Raw genomic sequence first — 18,210 nt, 5'->3', positions numbered from 1 at the left:
AAGTAGTGTTTACATCAGTAAATAATGTTACGTTATAAAACAAGGGATCCAAGTATGCCATGTGATCACAGCAATCTGTGTTAAACCCCAGAAATCGTAGCTCTCAAATGGATGCATGTAAACATACAAAAATTCTCCTGTTCAATTGTGAACATTTATCATGTGGAAAAGGCAACACTGAAGTTGTGTTCAGTGGAAGAAGATCTTTGTCATTTTGCACCTTCAGCCAACTGCATGTTGGGCCATCTGCTGCAGTCAGAAAACCGATTACACTTTTAGTCGCGGTCTGCTCAGCCTCTCCCTCCATCCCTCCTAAGAGCCCTTGAGCTCAGTGCCATTTACTGACCCTGATCACTGTTGCACACCCAAACACATACACACAGGCATACTCTCACCCGCCACCCCCCCCTCTGACCCTCTGTTTCTGCGCTTTTCGGTTTCCCTCCCTTGTGTCTTTTCTCTCCATCTCCCATTTCTTTCTCTCCCTGTTTTAATTTCCTGGTATGGTGTCAGAGCCGTAGAAGATGGAGAGTCCGGGCTAAGCCAGAAGACAGTCCATTATCTTTTCAGCAGCCATTTGCCTCAGTGAGAGCAGAGATAGACGGCAGCTGAGAAAAGACAAAAAGAAACGAAAAAGAAAAGGGTACTAAACAAAATGAGAGAAAGGCTTAAATCTGTCTCTTGGCTGATGTATAAAGGTCACACCTTTCTAAAGGTTTGGATTTCTTTCAATGTGCATGCGAGCGACACAAATCTATTAGCCAGTTAAGTGAATATTTACATAATGAAATGTTTATGCAATAGCTCAGGCACATTTGCCTGCCCTTGCCTTAATATGACTTCCTCTGCCTCTCATTCCTAAAAGCAAGGCTTGTAATTTAAAGCTGCATTAACTACGGAGCCCTCATGCTGGTTTTTATCCGAGCAAATTTGCCTTGGTTTAAAGTTTTTTATTTAGAGTGAGAAACAAATAAACGAGCAGAAAAAAAAAGCAAAAGATTTTTACGTTGTTTTGAGTCCCAAGTTGCCCTCCTTATTAAATATGCTCCACCAGGGCAGTACTACGACATTGGCTGGCAAAGTTCAAACATACTCACAGAAATTGTGATGAAAACATTTTATTTGTCAGTTCTTAAGTATTTTTTCTACAGCAACTTGTTGCAGTGGTTGGTGAGACTGCAAGAGACCTTCATCTAAAAAAATACACCTTTGTTGGCTTGTGCACAGACAGAGATGCACACAAATGTTTTTTTAATACAGTCATGTTAAGAAGACAGTAGATGCTCTTTCAGTTCTAAAGTTTGTGCATTCATATACTTATATTTCTCTTGTAGTTCTGGTCCTTACCAGGTCTTAAAATCTGGTAAATACAATCTTAGATGTAAAGCATTTGATATTACACCATATCATTATTTATCTAAAAAAAAAAACTAAAAAAAACAGGCCAAAATAGAGAAGTACACTTACTGCTTCCATGTGAATTAAGAGGATGAGTAGCAGCAAAAGTTTTGTTAGTTTGCTGGTTTGGAGCATTTAGTTGTGTGTTAACATGATACCAAGAGATGAAAGCGATCAACAGAGAGATCTGAGAAGGTATTGTTGCTGTCCATCAAACTGAGACGGTTTATACGGCCCTTTCCAAGCAATTTAGAGTCCATCATTCTACACAGCTGCCAGTCTTCTCAGGGGAGGACGTCCCACCAAGTTCACCCAAAGTTCAGCGCTTAAAGAAAATTTAAAAAAATGTTTAAATTATCTTTCCTTTATAGTATTCTGAAGTCTTTTAGTGAAACGGAACTTAATGAACTCTTTTATAGCCAATTGTATAACTTCCAAAAAGTGCTCAGTACTATGGAAACTAGTATTCTACTGCTTCATGATGAAGAAAGTGTTTATTGTGTTTTAACCTATACCGCATGAAGCCCCCATCTGTTTGCATCATGACTGAATGAGCACCCTGTTGCCGTCTATAAAAAGTTACAACAATCTTACAAGGTTGAAAGTGGTTATATTTATCTACCATTTTCAACACAAGTTTGAACTGCATACATCGATGTGGATAAACATGCACCTGCAATTTGATAAGGCTTTCAGAGGAGTCTGACAGATCGCTTCAATAAATAACTAGTAAATAATAGCGCTGTCAAAACCTTTCTATTTCATGCTTTTTCAAGCCAATATTTGCTCTTTTTTTTTTTTTTTTTTTGTTACACTGTCTGAACAAGATAAATTGGGGGGGTGTCTCTGAATGTTTGTTGGAGCATTTTTGAGTTGGCCTGCAACTTCTCTTGTTACACACATAAGAAGATAAGGGACTTCTTGAGCTTAGAACACTTCTTACTTTAAGAATTATAAAGCCCCCTCAAGTATGGAGTCAGCCAGACTTCCCTCTAACACCAAGAGTTCACTAAGCTTGATAGCAAATTCGTCCCTGTCAGTGAGGTATCTGAATGGAACCGTGAGATACAGTCGTTCAAAAGTGGCTAATAGCTGAACAACTGAATGCAGATGTTATATTTAATGAAGCCATGAATGTCGGCTTTGCTTGTGATTGAAAATGCCTTGTAAAGAATAAATGTAGTCTGTTAGTCCTATCCATATTTTATGACAGCATGTTTTTAAAACGGATTGTAAAATGTCATCATGTCTATTAGCTTTACAATTGAGGTATTATACAGAAACTCATTTTTATGCTAACCTAGCTTATTCGAAATTGAGTAAAAGAGCTTTGTAATATACAAAGAAATTTAACTGAATCTGAATGAAAATCCAGTGAAACAGGAAATTCAACGCATACAAATGAAAACTGGAGAGTAATTGATTTTTCTTAGCTCCTCTCCACTTCACTTTTGGCATCAACAGGCTTTATTGACTAAACAGAAGTGAGCAGAATACTTAATGTATTTGCAGCATTTTGATCATTCTCTCCAAATGTCGCACAACCCAGCACAGAAAAACAACAGATTTCCCATTTTCAGTAGTACATGCAAACTCTTTGGATGTGTGTGTGTGTGATGTGTCCTCCTGCTGTGTGCCACTTCACTTTAGATTTAATATAAATGTCAATCTCTCAATTGGTCCCTGACTGTATAAATATGTATATTTGTGTCTAGGTGTTAGTTGGTGGTGGTCGGAGAAGAGCAGTGCTCCAGCCCTTACTACCAGACACCCAGTACGAAGTGATAGTCACACCAATGTACAACGATGGACAAGACGGCATCAGTGTATCTGCATTGGGTTCCACATGTAAGCCTAACAACCCCCAGCACTCACACAATTATCCCAAATATCAGCATGTCCAAATAAGCTCCTCTGAATTATTGACCAGCACAGTCAACTCTCTGATTCTCAGTTTTCTCTGCATAAAACAGGTGCAACTTCTAGTTTATAACACGTGACATAACTGAAAGACAATTCGATCATTTAATTGCAGTGAGCGGTGTTCATTTGCATTAATTTCATGTCAATCTATTTTCACGGCGGAGAATATGATTAAACTGATGACAAAAACTGACGTGTTCCTAATTGTCTTAATAAAGGCTGCTCATTGTATCACCAGGTCATTTTATTAATTAAATGATTAAATTGAATTCATCAGCTCTAATTGATTTTTCTCAACTGTCCTAATGATTAACTCTTATGGTTAGTAGTGATTATCTCCTCACTGCCCAGAGAAATGAAATGTCGGATTAAAGATGTCATCAGATGATGACCTTAAAGCTCACCATAATGTAAAAAAATATCTCTACTTGGCAAGAAGGTAGTAATAAATTGAGGCCAAGCTTACTCAATAAGATGATTTTATACTTTTTTAAAGTTAAATTCTCCCCTAAATCAGTGACTGAAGGGATTTACAACCTTAGATTAAAGGCCAATGCTCCATCTCTAAAGAAACTCATTTTTGTCGGCTCCAAAGTTTAATGGGTTCCACCCATGCCATGCCATGCCACACTCCACTTGTCCACTCTTGTTTCCACTTTCATGAAGTTTGGCTCACTTGTTTCTGCGTTATCTTGGTGTGAAACAAAGAGATGAACGTAACAAAACAACTGTTTGTTATTCCACATACAGAGGTGCAGCTCTTCAAATGCAAATTAAGTCTTTCCACCACCAAGCACTACCATCAGCCAGCCGACTGTTTCAACTTACCTTCACGCCGTTGCTTTCAAAACATTTTGGCAAAACTTCTCTTTGTGTTCAAGATTACTACATTTGAGGAAATGTGTGTCATCTCAAACTGTGGTTGAATGAATTTCCTCTCCAGTCTGTGATTACATGAATCAGTCCACTGGTGTTTGAAAAAGCAACATTACTCCTCTTTGTTCTGTGTCAGAGCTGCAGGTCTGTTTGTGTGTGATGGGCTCACACTTCAGGTGTATTCACAACCGATCTGGCTGTGAAGTATCCCACAGGGTTTATATGTGCCTCAGAGCATAACTGCTGTGAAAATATCATGGAACAGCATTGTGTTTTACTGACTCACTGTGGTCCCTCTTAATACAAATGTTCACTTCCTCAGCCACTACTGTATTTTTTCAGAGTAAGTAAACTGATTGTAGGAGCTATTACAGAGACTGACTATGAAATTACAAAAGCTGAAGCTGAAGGAATGCGAGTACTCAAGCAGACAAATTAGTGATTTTGGGGTGGCAGATAAATTCTCTTGTGGTTTATTGTCAGCCTTTCTTTATCAGAATCTTTTGGAAGAACAACACAAGCTTAGTCTGGAGAGCTTTGGTCTAAGATCAAGTCTAATTTAACTTGTTTGTCAATGTTGTGCTCAAATGTGAATTGCAAAGTTTATTTTGTCCCTCTATATAGTTTTCAGAGTTAGACTGATATTGCAAGACAGAACCAAAAAAATTATGCAATCCCTGAAAGAAATCCTTTGTATTTCACATACAAATGATTTTTTTTCTTATTCACAACTATTTTCCTCAGCACCACTATAAACTTGCAAGTGATATTAAATCCAAGTCATATTGTGTGCAGTCATAACTCGTGATGACCTCATCTACAGTATTTAAGTGAAGTCTTGACAATCTCTCCTATATTCTTATTTTTGTCTTGTTTTGGCAGTGCCATTCTTGTCTCCTGAAAACATTCGTGTGTCAGATGAGTGGTACAACCGGTTCAGGGTCACCTGGGACCCACCTCAGTTTCCTACAGAGGGTTACAGGATCATCTACCAGCCCATATATGGTACAAAAACACACGCATCCACCAAAAAATAAAAACAAAACAAAAACAAACTCAGTGGTACATACTGAGCCTAATCTAAATGTTATTTGTATAATGTAGCAGGAATCCTAAATTTAACTATTTTTCTCGTTCTGTTTTTTTTAAATTTTTTATTAGAAATGAGATACAAAAAGAGGAATATTTGCTTAATTCTGCACATCCATTACACACACACGCACGCACGCACACACACACACACACACACAAACTGATTAACTGATTGACAAATAGTGTGCTTTGCCATGAGCCTCAGTCTTGTATAAACATACTAATCTGTTTGTTATGGGAGAGCCTGCCAGGAGCAAGCCAGACCTTTTTTTTTCCTCGAGAAATTTCTGAGTTTTCAAGAAAACTAAGAGCAGTCCAGCACTAAAATAACACATCACCATGCCTCAGTTATTTTCTCATCTTGAAATATCATTAAAAGCACTTAAACAGAACTCTAGTCTTTAGTTTCCACATCTGTTTTTAGTCATTGAATCACAACTACTGTGTCTCAGAGGATCCAGCTTCAAACAAACATAGCTGCAGTAGTCTGAATTTAGGAACAAAGTTGAGGGAATTACATTCCAACTCTGAGAATCCTCACACAGAGGGAGGAGATCTGCATGTGTGCAGGCATTTCCACTTCTTTCATAGATTGACAGTGACAATGGTGCACACACTTTCAAAGACATCTGGCCACAAGTGTATTATACATTATGTTTCCTATTAAACACTGTTTTCAGTGAGGGGTGTTATTGTGGTGGCTTTTTTTTTTCTTTTAAATGATTTTGGTTTTTACAATTTTGCTTTTGTTTGATTTGTTATTTGCCTTTTACTATGCAGTCGTTGTAGCAGATATTTGAAAAAAAAAAGCTGTGTTAAGAAAAGTCATTTTATTTTTGTTTTAGTAGTCTTGATGAGAATGCATGTGTGTGTCAGTGAGTGTAACAGAGCAAGCCTCCGTTAATCTCTGGAAACTCGGGGCATGTTGCTAACAAACTACCACAAAGATTTCTTCCTTTCTCTGTTATGGTTGGATTCTGAGCAGCAAAGTTTTGGTTGTTTGCATTGCTATACAACATCCAGCTGAACAGAAAGGGATAAACTGGGGAAGTTTTAACTCAGCAAAAATTCATGCTATTCTTATCCTCTGTCTTTCCTTTCTGTACTAATGTGTGTATGCATCTTTCTCAGTTCAAGGTCCCATTTTGGAGACGACAGTGGCTGAAGATGTGAACTCTATCCTTCTTCTCAATCTCCTGAGTGGGACAGAGTACAGTGTTCAAGTGACGGCTTCCTACTCTTCGGGACAAAGTGAACCACTGCTGGTTAATGCAAAGACATGTAAGCATCTTAATTATTCATTTAGAACATCACTGATATCAGAGAAATTACATTATCATTCACGGAGATGACGCCATCTCTTTAACAACAGGAGGAACATTTGTGCATTGGACGACTGTAAATGTAAAACTCAGTCTTAGTGTAGGTCAGATGGTAATTATGAAAGATTTAAGAACAAGTAAATATAGTTTGAAATTTGCCTTTTTGTTGAGGATAACCTGATTTATTTTTGTAGTTTCAAAAGCAAGTTATTCAAAAGTTCAGAATATATTCAGACCATCACCAGCTGAAGTTTAAATTCGTTATGCCATTGTGACTATTAAGAGAACTGAGATGGGAGAAAAGCAAACCAGTTTAAAGACAGCTGGAGGATATAACATGCATATTAAATGCCTGCTTTTACCAAGTTCTTTAATTTCCATTGAGACCCTAGCAAACAGACAAAAAGACAGAAGGATATTAATATTTTGCCCATCAGTCTGCAAGAACGATCCTTTTTGCATATAGATTTGGTATCAGTGGGTCCTAATTCAGACTTTAATTTCTCTCTCTTCTAAACCAAATAGATGAAGAAATTGAGACTCAATGACTGACGGCAATAAAAAGAAAAGATTACGTTTTCCACATTTGTGTTTACCTGATGCAGGTTATAGCTTTATTCTGTTTTGCATGATGATACTGTGTCACAGACATTATATTTATGCTGTCTTTTTAGCTTAGGGACTGTATTTTTGTGACTGTGTGTGTGGTTTGCATAAAATTTATTTTTATACCCTTACTTTAACCATACTTTGACCTTCATCTACTGTTGTCCTTAAGGCTTATTGTCTGATTAGCAATAAGGGATTCTACAAGCGGCATGATTAAAATAAATATACTCATTTTTATAACTCATGAATTTCTCATTAACAATAATAGACTCGGCAACGAAAAAATGTCACTGTCTTTTCTGAAGAGCTATATCCTATAACTATGAATTAAAATTCTGGAAAGACGGAATGTTCAGGGATGGTTTGATTTATACATCTTTGTCGAATGAAGGGAAATGCTTTTGATTCACTGATCCCTTTTTTCTTTGTTCTACAGTGATGTGCCATTCATCATCTTTTTAATTAATCATACTTCTGTTGGCTAAGTTATGACTCCCTACCTGTGTCTATTATGCTCTCACAATAAAAGATTGTTTTATAAGGGAGAAGTATTGAATGCCAAACTCTCACATGTAGATTTAACAGCACTTCACAAGCCCCACTCTGGTATGCACAGGCACAGAAGAGAACTATCACAGTAACATTTTTAATATGTCTATACATACTGTACAGTATGTTACTTGTCTGAGATTCACATTTCCATGTATATTTATCACATTGTCCTTTTCTCCACTGCTGTCATGGCTAAATATTTAGTGGAGGACAAACTATCGAATGCAATCAATTCCCAGTGCCCTGATATATTTTCAGATAACTACTGCATTAGTGTTTTTTTTTTTTGTTTTTTTTACTATATCATCTGAGAACTGAAGGAATTGATTTATGTGCAGTGGATTCACTCCTTTGTCATTTGTGTTGTGTATTATAACATATTTCCCCTGGGCACCGTGCTTTCATTGTAGACTTGGAACTATGGGAACCAACTGGCATGTTTGCACCAATAAATTACGGATGCTAACATGTCGCCTAAAAACCTAATTGTAGCTACCCAGGGGAACGTTGAATGAAATTAAACTATTCCGCCCAGATAAAGTTCTGTGTGGTGCTGCGGCTCACAGCGTCACAAGATGAGAAAGTAATTTGTTTTTGAAGAAGAGCTGAAGGATGCTCAGCCAACACAGTTCCAAGAAATTTCTATAGAGTTTGCTGAATGTTTAAAGATTGAAATATTTGAAATAAGAGTGAGAAGTTTGACTTGAACTCCCCCACGAGGAAGGACAGCACAATGCAAAACGGGTGTAATCAACAAAATGTATTTTCCAGAGAGTTCCCATGTTTTTTCACACTGCTGTTGCAGAGGAGAACAAATTCAACCATTCATATGGATTGAGTACTTTCATTGAGCAAATGTGCCAGGATGGTTTTGTTTAGTATAAGCTTAGAACATCTATATATACAGCATGTACATGCAACTACATGTGCACTAATATGAGATCACACGTCCACGTTCATGTATGTCTGCATGTGCCAGTGAGTTCTGCACTCCCATGTGGGTAAAGTTAAGTTTGTGTGCGTCTTTGAATATTATTTGTAGGATTGACTGGATGTCAAATGCATTATTCAAAAGTAAATAACACAAGGCACCTGCCATATGGTCCCAGTGTATAATATCCATTTACAGGCACAAGAGCCAAGTTATTTTATATCATCAGCAAATTTAGTTAACAAGGAGGAAAGTACAAAAGTGTCTCCTCGGAGGTTTGTTTGCCCATAGTACTTTAAAGTTCCAAAAGAAGCACCAACTATTTAAATTGCTTGGGCTGCTTTGCATTTTGCTGCTTTATGCCTCTGTATTTCTCCACAAAACAACTTAACTCCAACTAATTTAGTTTCTTCAGAATTTGTTCTAAAATCAACCCAACTGAATGTTGTAATGAGATCCATTACTTCGATCACCCGGCAACAGACCAAGGAAAAGAAAAAAGAAATGGAGAAACACTTGTCTAGATGTTGCATACTATTATCAGTGGTACTCCAACCACTGGAAACTACTTCCCCCAACTTTAATACTTACTGCTATGCCTGGACCTTTTGCCCAAGTGTATTTGAAACATGTATTAAAGTAAGTATGTGATGAGACTGAGGATGAAATTATTTTGAGGGTGATGAAAGTAGTGAATTTGAGGAGAAGTGATGAAAAGAAAAGACCTGCAGGAACAGCCCAAAATCATGATGAATAGACAGCGTATGTGAAAGATGTTTTCTTTCGTGAACTTGTGCTTAAGCTTAATTTTGGTGTGCATATGATCAGTGGCTGCAGCGCATACGGCCTATGAAAATCTCTCATGGTGTCATGGCATACTGTGATCAAGAACAATGAGTGCATTTATAATTAAAGAATGTCAAGATGTGTGTTCAGTTAAACAGAAACTAGCATACTTATTAATTCCCTGACAGATGCAGATTAATGTAGTAATTAATCATAGATAAGCTCTTGTGTAGGAGATTGTACACTTGAGTCTGTCATGAATCCGTTTATTTCTCACCTATCAGAAATCAAAAAGTACATGTTAAACTGATCTGTCCTTTTTCTCTTAATTTTATCTCTTCTCAGTGTTCCTCGGTGTCTCTGGCTTGTCAACCTATCAGGTGCGTCCCAACAGCATGTGTGTTCAGTGGCAGCCTCTTCTACATGCTACATTGTACAGAGTCTCCATACAGTCTACACTCAGTAAGTACAGTTACTGTTGGGCGAATCTGTGTCAGTTCAACCAATGTATTTAAAAACATCCCACCTCTTAATTCTTGTTTTTATCCTGGTGAAAGGTGGATCTATATAACAGAGCAATTCCAATTATTAGAGCCTTAGAAGAATAATTAATCACCTATGGCAATTATTATTATTATTATTTACCCACAGTCAAATGAAAATTTCAGTACTGCCTCTTTCAGATTTAATGTTTAGCAAAATAGGAAATAATTTTAAGAAAAAAAAAATCCCCTGATCCATATCAGGTCCCAAAATTCGATAAATATAACCTTGGATAAACATCCCAAAGTATTACTGTCATTATTTAAGAAAAACTGTTCCACAAAATAAGAAAGAGTCAATGTGTGGAAAAAATAAATACACCCCACAATTCAATAGCTTGTAGAAACACTTGCAGCGGTAACATCAGTCTCTCACGTCATTGAAAGGGAATTTCTGTCTTCTCCCTTATTGATGTTCATTGATGTTTGTTTGCATTTGTTTCTGCATAGCTCTCTTCAGGTCTCACCACAACGTTTCAGTCTGTTTAAGGTCACGCCAACACATTGATTCTTTTCTTTAAGTCATTCTGTTGTAGATTTTCTGTTGTGTTTGGGATGATTGTCCTGTTTCATGACCCAGTTTTAGCCAAGCTTTAGTTGTCAGACATATGACCTCACATTTGACTCTGGAACACATTGATATAAAGCGGAGTTCATGGTCAATTCAGTTACTGCAAGGTTCCCACATCCTGTGGCTGCAAAACAACCCCAAATCGTCAGCCCTCCACAATCGTGTTTGACAGTTGGTATGAGGTGTCTGTGAAGATATGCTGCACTTGGTTTTCTCCTAATGTTGTGCTGTGTATAATGACCAAACATTTCCACTTTGGTCTCATCATGATCTTGTAGTTTGTTCAGATGCAGCTTTGCAAACCTAAGACAAACTGCCATGTCCCTTTTAGAGAGAAGGGGCTTTCTCCTGTTAACCTTTCCCAACAGGCCATACTAATTCATGCTTTTTTAAATCATTTTTATGTCATTAACTTTGATATTTAACATGAGAATTAAGGACTACAGTTTCAAGATGTAGCTCTTGGGATTTTTGCAGTTCTCTGAGCATTAAACAGTCTGACCTTGGGATGAGTTGAGGTCCTCACGCTTGCTCATGATGAATTTATCAAATGTATTTAATTAGCAGCACCTGGCTGCCACTTACCCTCTTAATTCCCGTGTAATCAGTAATTTTGTTATTTGTTTTTCACACACTGTTTTTGCATTGTAGTTTAGTAAAGAAACTCTAATGCTGTGTGGAGATAAAGTCAAGGGGTTGCTATTTTAACAGTTTTGCATGTTCATCCAACTTATGTCTCAATTCCATGTGATGAAAAACAGCTCTTCTCCCATCTGAGTTAGATGCAATATTCATTCAATAAATCAAAAGCTTTATTGGAGTCGTGATATTTGGTGATGTGGATGAATTTAAGCTCCAACCTCCTATATTTCCTTGTAGATTTACAGTCTGACCTCATGAAAATGTCTCCTCTGTTTATTATCAACACAAAGAACTGTCAGGTCAAGACTTAAATATGTGTTAGTTACAGTACGTACCTTTCACAGTCATCTGAATTCACATTGATATGACTCTGAGGGAAAATGTTTTACGTATTTCTGACATTCTCATGTGGTGGTGGTTTATGTCGTAATTGGAAATCCATGAATTATCCTTCTACCTGACAGGAAGGGAGACTTGACATGCAAAATAAACGGAATGGGAGGAAACTGCTTTGAGATCACATCAGAAATAAAATGAAATAAAAAATGTGTGACCTTTTAAAGTCTAAGTCTGAGAAACCTAAAATCAGATTATCACAGGGGTAAAAGGGAGAGAGAGAAAAGAACATGGCTCTTACAAATGGAAACTAGCAAAAGTATTTAAGAAAAATATGTTCAAATCAAATGCATTAGCTAAAGAAAGAAGTGCATTTAAAACCCAGACTTCTTGTATTTTGTTCTCTTTCATCAAATCCAATGTCAAATGTGTAAAATATGAAATGCCTAAATAAAATTCTCTTAGGGGGCGACTGTATTTTGTAGCTGATCCAATAACAGTGAACACTTTCAAGTTCAAGTTTTATTTTTATTTGTCTGCAGAGGGCAATTGCTCTTGCAACAAGGGCTTTAAAGTTTTCCGACACCATTCGTGATACTTTCAGAGATGTTTTTGCCCACAGTCAGACCTGGAAAATACCACTTTTTTTTTTGTTGCTAATTTTCAACGTAGTTTGTGTAAGCATGACCTAATTAATGCTCTGTTTTCTGCCAAGTCTTTTGATTTTTATAGAACATTCATGCGATATGCTGCTGGCCTCAACAAAAGTCAGTGTTGGCCCCATTGTGCCCCATTTTAGGAGTTACTTCTAAAAAAGAAATTCTATAATATAAGAATGGGTACATGAGTATGAAACAGTATCTATACGGACATATTTGACTTCTCAATTGAGGGTAAACCCTGAAACTGATATATGTTAACAATAACTCTGCTTCATCTAGGTCTCTTATAATGGTTACTTGTACTGTAATATATTAAATGCGGCTCAAGATGGAAACAAATGGAAATAGAATTAGTTACGACAGTCACTGGAGTGTGTACTGTATAACGCAAGCATTTAGTTTGTTCCTTTTCAGCTGCAAACACAAGTTTGTTTTCCTCCTCGGGAATCCTTTCCCTTTGAAATAAAGACTCCAACTGAAATTCTTGTCATTCAGCTGTGAAATACATCAACATGGGGATTTCTTTTTCGTTAGCTTTAATTTGTAATTTTGTTATCAGTAAACTTTTTTGTTATTTTATTATTTGGTCCAGTGAATATAACTGCACTACTTGTTTTCTGTTTGTTTGTTTTTTTTTTAATTTAAATTGGGTGCTTTAATATTAGTTTTAGATTGGAAAATGTATTATTATTAGGACAAATGTGTTTGAAATGTGTGATATCTTAGGAATGGAATGTTTTGATAATTGTTAGGAAATATTGATATTGTTGTGTTGGATCTGGTGAAAGTCCCACCAGGCTGTTAGAGTTATAGCTATGGTCAGGTTTTTGAAGCATGGGTGGCATATAAAGGAAGGGGGTAATGAAGGATAAGTCTTTGAGATTGATTTTTCTGCATAATGTTTCAGGTCTATCCAGAGCTCATCCGACTGATTAGGGTGGATCCATTTACGGATGTATCAAAGTTGATGGCTGATGAAGTAATTTAGACAGTTTGGAGCTTCCAAGCCTCCGATGTGTTTTGGGTTTTCTGTAAAGTGCTTAATTTGATACATTGCTTGTATCAATATCTAATTGTTGTATGCCACAAGTGTATAATCATGGAGTTAGAGTTCAGATTGTCAGTTGTTTTGATTGTCCAGATGATCTGAAGACTGTCCTGTTTCACCAGCCTACTTTAAAAGTCTGTTCATTCTTTACCTCCCAGCCAACCTGATACTGTACTTCTCTGCTGCACTCTCAAATTTCACATGCTAGCATTTCACGACTCCTGATCTGAATTTGATCAACTGTCAGCTAATTGTTTGACTTTTTTTTTTTTTTTTGTTTTGTTCACTTCCAGATGGTCAGAGACAGGAAGTTAACCTCGGAGGTGGAGCTTCCCGACAGTGTTTCTATGACCTCACTCCTAGCAGTCAATACCAGATCAGCATTCACACACAAATGCAAGAAATGGAAGGACCTTCTGTATCCATCACTGACATGACGTGTATGTATACACCCATACTTTTATATTCAGGACAAAGCTATAACAGTAAACCCTAAGAAGTTTTGAGTTTCACCCCCCCCATTTTTTTGCAACAATCAGCATTTTTACGGAAGCAGTCAAACACTCATCTCCTTTATTCTTTCTTTTACACCCATTAATCAACTGCTGTCATTCACTCACTGCTTTCTTCCCTCCATTTGTTGTCTATCCATACCTTATTTTCCTCAGCTAATACATCCAGTCTGTCCCGCTGTAGCCACCCTCTGCCATGCATCTGTCTCACCTCTGCAACTTTGTTTTCTACCTCTTTAGTGTGGTCGGCGTCTCTCTGAGGAGATAGAGTCACCAGTTAGGGCTCATTGGTCAGCTGATGAGCTGAGATGAACCACACAGCTCCAGGGACAAAAGAGCTCACCTCACAACCAGGGTTATAGATAGAAAGTCTCACACAATCACACACACATTACCAAACTAATGTAACAGATAGCTGGTGATTGGATTTGATATTCAGCTCCACAGTTTGGGTTCAGCAGCATTTTTTGCTGAAATGAAACTTTATTGCTTCATCAAAAGTAACTTGAGGAAAATGTACACAAGAATCCAAAGTTAATGTACTGGAAATGTAAGACTTTCAGCTACAGGGTACTATTACAATATTTTAGAATTATTGTTTAAACTTGTAAGCATAATTTTAACATTGTATCCAGTGAGATTAATGTTATTGTTATTATATACAATACCTGTCAGACAGTGGTAGTATAAGTGCACTATTTGCGTCTTAAATGTTGTGAATTAGAAGTAAGAAGCACTAACTAAGCCAAGAGTACTGCATTATTGTAACTTTTAGTGCAGTACTTGTTAATGAACTGTAATGAAATGTACCATCTGCACTGATGTTTGTAGGATTTGTCTGTACTATTTAAATGTATTTTATTGATACTTTTTAGAAGAGCGCAGTGTGTAGAATAAAAAAAAAAACAAACATCAGACCTGTACTGAACTACTGTAATGAGATTCTTGTTCTCGGCCATGAAGTATTCTTAAACTCAAAATGTTTGTTTTTCGTGACGATATCGCACCAGAATGATTGAATCAAACACAACAGTGATAGTTGTAGCTATTTCTCATAAGTATGTGCGTTTATTTATTTTTTCTTTCCGGTGACAGATTTCTTAAGGATGATGTACTTGCTGTACTTTTTTCTTTTTCTTTTTTTTTTTTTTTAATTGGCTGGACACTGGACCAAAGAAAGACGTATTTGTGCTGCCTCCTACTTATAAATGATAAGGAAGAAGGCTGTGTAAAACTAACATGGAAGGACAAAGTATACTATACTGTACCTGAGCAATTGAAGAAGGGATTAAATGAAACACAGCAGTTGTATTGCTTGTGCAATGTGTACCTACAGTTTATGTACAGACTGTCTGAAAAACTTTTATTTTTTTTCAAATGACTAAGTTAGTGGAGGAAAGAACAGAATTGGCAAACTCTTCACTTAATTGAAATAGGCTGGTGTTGATTCTCAATGTGCCGACAAATTGACTTTTTTTTCTGTGCGTGTTCATGGTCAGCAGATAAACCTTATGACGGCACCACTTGTCACTGCCATCATGATTGATGACTCTCATCTTGTTTTACTGCTTGTGTGTATCTAGTACCAGTACCCACTCAGGCTCCAACTGAACCACCCACCACAGAGCAACCGCCCACCATCCCACCTGCTAAAGAAGGTGAGTAAGAAACATAATACAAATGTACACACATCCATATTCATGTTTAGTGTTGTAAGTAACCTTATGAATACTGAAAAATAGTGGCTTGTATCGCATGCAAATGCACATCATGTGGTGAGCAAAAGACTTGCCAAATTAAAATCTTAAAGCCACTGGCTATCAACTGATGACAACTTAGTTTTTAAAAATTTATTTCCATTGACATGATGATTGTCGCATGTAACTGGGAGTCTTAGCTTTGACATAGTTTATTTGTTCTCTGAAATCCTACTGTAGATCTTTAGGTGTACGCAGTAGATATTTAAACCGGCTACACTGGCTCTAATGTAGAAGAGTCACCTTAAACAGCTGACTCAGCTCATTATTACAATCTATGAATGCAACCTGTAATAATGATGACATTTTAGAATTGTTAATTAAATGAAAATATATTAATTCCATCCTTTTTGATTATTTCATACCTAAAAATTATAATGCTGTAGTCTGACCATCCATCTCACACCCAGACAATCCTTCTCTGTTAAAAGGTTGCCCCACAGCACGACGTCCACAGATGTGAACCGACACACCTGCTGAGTCCGTCTCTAAGCATTTCTGTTTTAGTTTCTGACCTTTGTCACATCAGTGCCTCCATCTGAAATGACAGGCAACCTTTATTCAGGACAAGAGAGAAAGAAAAGAAAAACATTAGGTTTTTCTGCAAGAAGATGTGCAACTAAAGCAAAAAGAGGAGACGGTGAAAAAAAGTGACATGTAAAAGAAATAGGCCAGCAGACGGTAAAAAAAAATAAAAGGGGGACAGTAAGAATAAACCGAATGGAGATAAAGGCACGGTTTTAGTTACAGAAATGAGAAGAAGGCTGCATTACAAAGAGGTGCAGCAAAAAGCAAACATAGAAAGGACAGATGGTAACACAGGCAGGATACTTGAAGAAGTGCCAGTATTATCATCACAGCTTCCTCCTCTCTGCTCTTGTCTTCTCCTGCTTTGATTCAATAAGAATTATAACCATATTTAATGTTTTTCCTCGAAAATTTATGGAGGTTGACAAGGTCCTAAACAGGGCTTGGACTTTAACGGCTTGAAGCCTGGAAACTCGTTAAAACCCCAGAACGACTTTACAGCATCAATGATAAGGCTACTGGGAGTCATTGGGGAACCTTAGAAGTATAAAAGCCGAGAGAAAAGTCCCTGCAGGACCAGGGATACAACTGAGCAGCTAACAAAATAAATCAAATTACATTCACACAATAGATGGAGAAGATTTTTTGTAAGTTTTAAACTGCAAGTGCGCCATACTGTTAATCTTTTGAACTTTACTTTGTGTACACTGCTCTAAAGATTCGGTCTGTATTTGTTTTTTCTGGCAGATGTTTGCAGATATTATACTGTAAATATTCACAGTCTGTATATCTTGGACAGCCAGTTAAAATCTTCTTCTGCTTTGTCTTCCAATGACATGCTGACTAAATCTATATGCCTTGCTTTTCTGTCTAGTATGTAAGGAGGCAAAGGCTGACCTGGTGTTCCTAGTTGATGGCTCCTGGTCCATTGGAGATGACAACTTCATGAAGATCACACGTTTTCTCTACAGCACCATGGGATCATTGGATCTGATTGGACCAGATGGCACCCAGGTCAGTCATGTGGCCGTATCTGAATTCTATGTAATTTTACATTGGTGAGATTACTCAGTTTTTCTTTTTTCTTGCCTCTCATTTCCTGATGCCATTTTTACATGGGTTCAAATTTCACTGTTGATGACCTTATTTTGAATGATTTTTCAGTGAGTGCCCCTGGAGTGCTGGTATTTACATTCAGGGCTGCAAGAGGTTCTTGTGCTTAGTCTAAACGTTTGTATCTGGTGAAAATGATTATATTACAGAACTATAATTTAACTGAGACAGTTATGTCTAAGGTTTTTCATTTTAGCTCACTGTTTTTGTAATTTATTCTCTTTGTCTCACAGTTTATCTCCTGAAAAAAAAGACAATCTCATGAGAAATGTAATGTAAAGCAGATGATGGCGATAAAGCCAAATGTAGCCACAGTGAAAACCACAAAATTGAATAAATAACAAAATGACATGTCTTAGTGTAAACTTTAGAGAAGATGTTATGGGGATGTTGATCCTGCAAAAGAAAGATTACCAACCACTTTAGAATCAACACATTTTCCAGTATAAAGGAAAATTCAACAATATTTATTATCACATTACCCCCTAAAGCTACTCTATAGCCAACTATCTCATCCTCTTTCTTATGAGCTTCATCCTCTACTTATTCACCAAAAGAGAGTAACAAATTTTCTTTTCCTTTACAATAGCTTTAACAAGCTTTCCATTTATTAAATAATGGCATAATGTAGACAAGATGTAGATGATGAAAAAACGGTAAATTAAAATGATATCAAGATCAGCAACTTATTTGTCTGTTCCTTCCTTCTTTTTGTCTCTTCTTACATTATGAGACATAATTATGGAAAAAGTGCACCATTCCCTGATCTCTTGAGTCATTCATTTTTCTTCCCTTTCCTCCTCACCCATATGCTTGGCTATTGTTTGGGGAAGGTGCTAATGTTGGAATAACTTTACATTGAAAGGTTGCTTTGTTCCCCACTCAATTTGCTGTGGCAGTCCCCTGAGAAATCAGCAGGGCCACAGCTTTGTATATATTGTAAAGTTCAGGAAAGTGTGAACGAACTTTAAACCCCCAGTGAGTCAATCTTTACTTTCTGGAAGGACTTC

At 37.0% G+C, this 18,210-nt stretch overlaps 1 protein-coding gene across 3 annotated transcripts in view; it reads left to right on the top strand.

The window, feature by feature from the left end:
- col14a1a (collagen, type XIV, alpha 1a) overlaps nucleotides 1-18,210 on the top strand; it is a 138,518-nt gene that overhangs the window by 70,372 nt on the left and 49,936 nt on the right. For all 3 annotated transcript variants that reach the window (XM_075465157.1, XM_075465158.1, XM_075465156.1), the window contains exons 26-32: nucleotides 3,114-3,246; nucleotides 5,080-5,202; nucleotides 6,421-6,570; nucleotides 9,835-9,951; nucleotides 13,584-13,730; nucleotides 15,386-15,460; nucleotides 16,962-17,101. In XM_075465157.1, coding sequence (XP_075321272.1) covers nucleotides 3,114-3,246; nucleotides 5,080-5,202; nucleotides 6,421-6,570; nucleotides 9,835-9,951; nucleotides 13,584-13,730; nucleotides 15,386-15,460; nucleotides 16,962-17,101 — 885 coding nt within the window. The remainder of the gene's footprint in view (nucleotides 1-3,113; nucleotides 3,247-5,079; nucleotides 5,203-6,420; nucleotides 6,571-9,834; nucleotides 9,952-13,583; nucleotides 13,731-15,385; nucleotides 15,461-16,961; nucleotides 17,102-18,210) is intronic.

The sequence above is a fragment of the Odontesthes bonariensis genome, chromosome 5 (genome assembly GCF_027942865.1).
Source record: "Odontesthes bonariensis isolate fOdoBon6 chromosome 5, fOdoBon6.hap1, whole genome shotgun sequence".
Classification (NCBI taxonomy): Eukaryota; Metazoa; Chordata; class Actinopteri; order Atheriniformes; family Atherinopsidae; genus Odontesthes; species Odontesthes bonariensis.
This window is presented reverse-complemented; position numbering and strand designations above follow the sequence as displayed.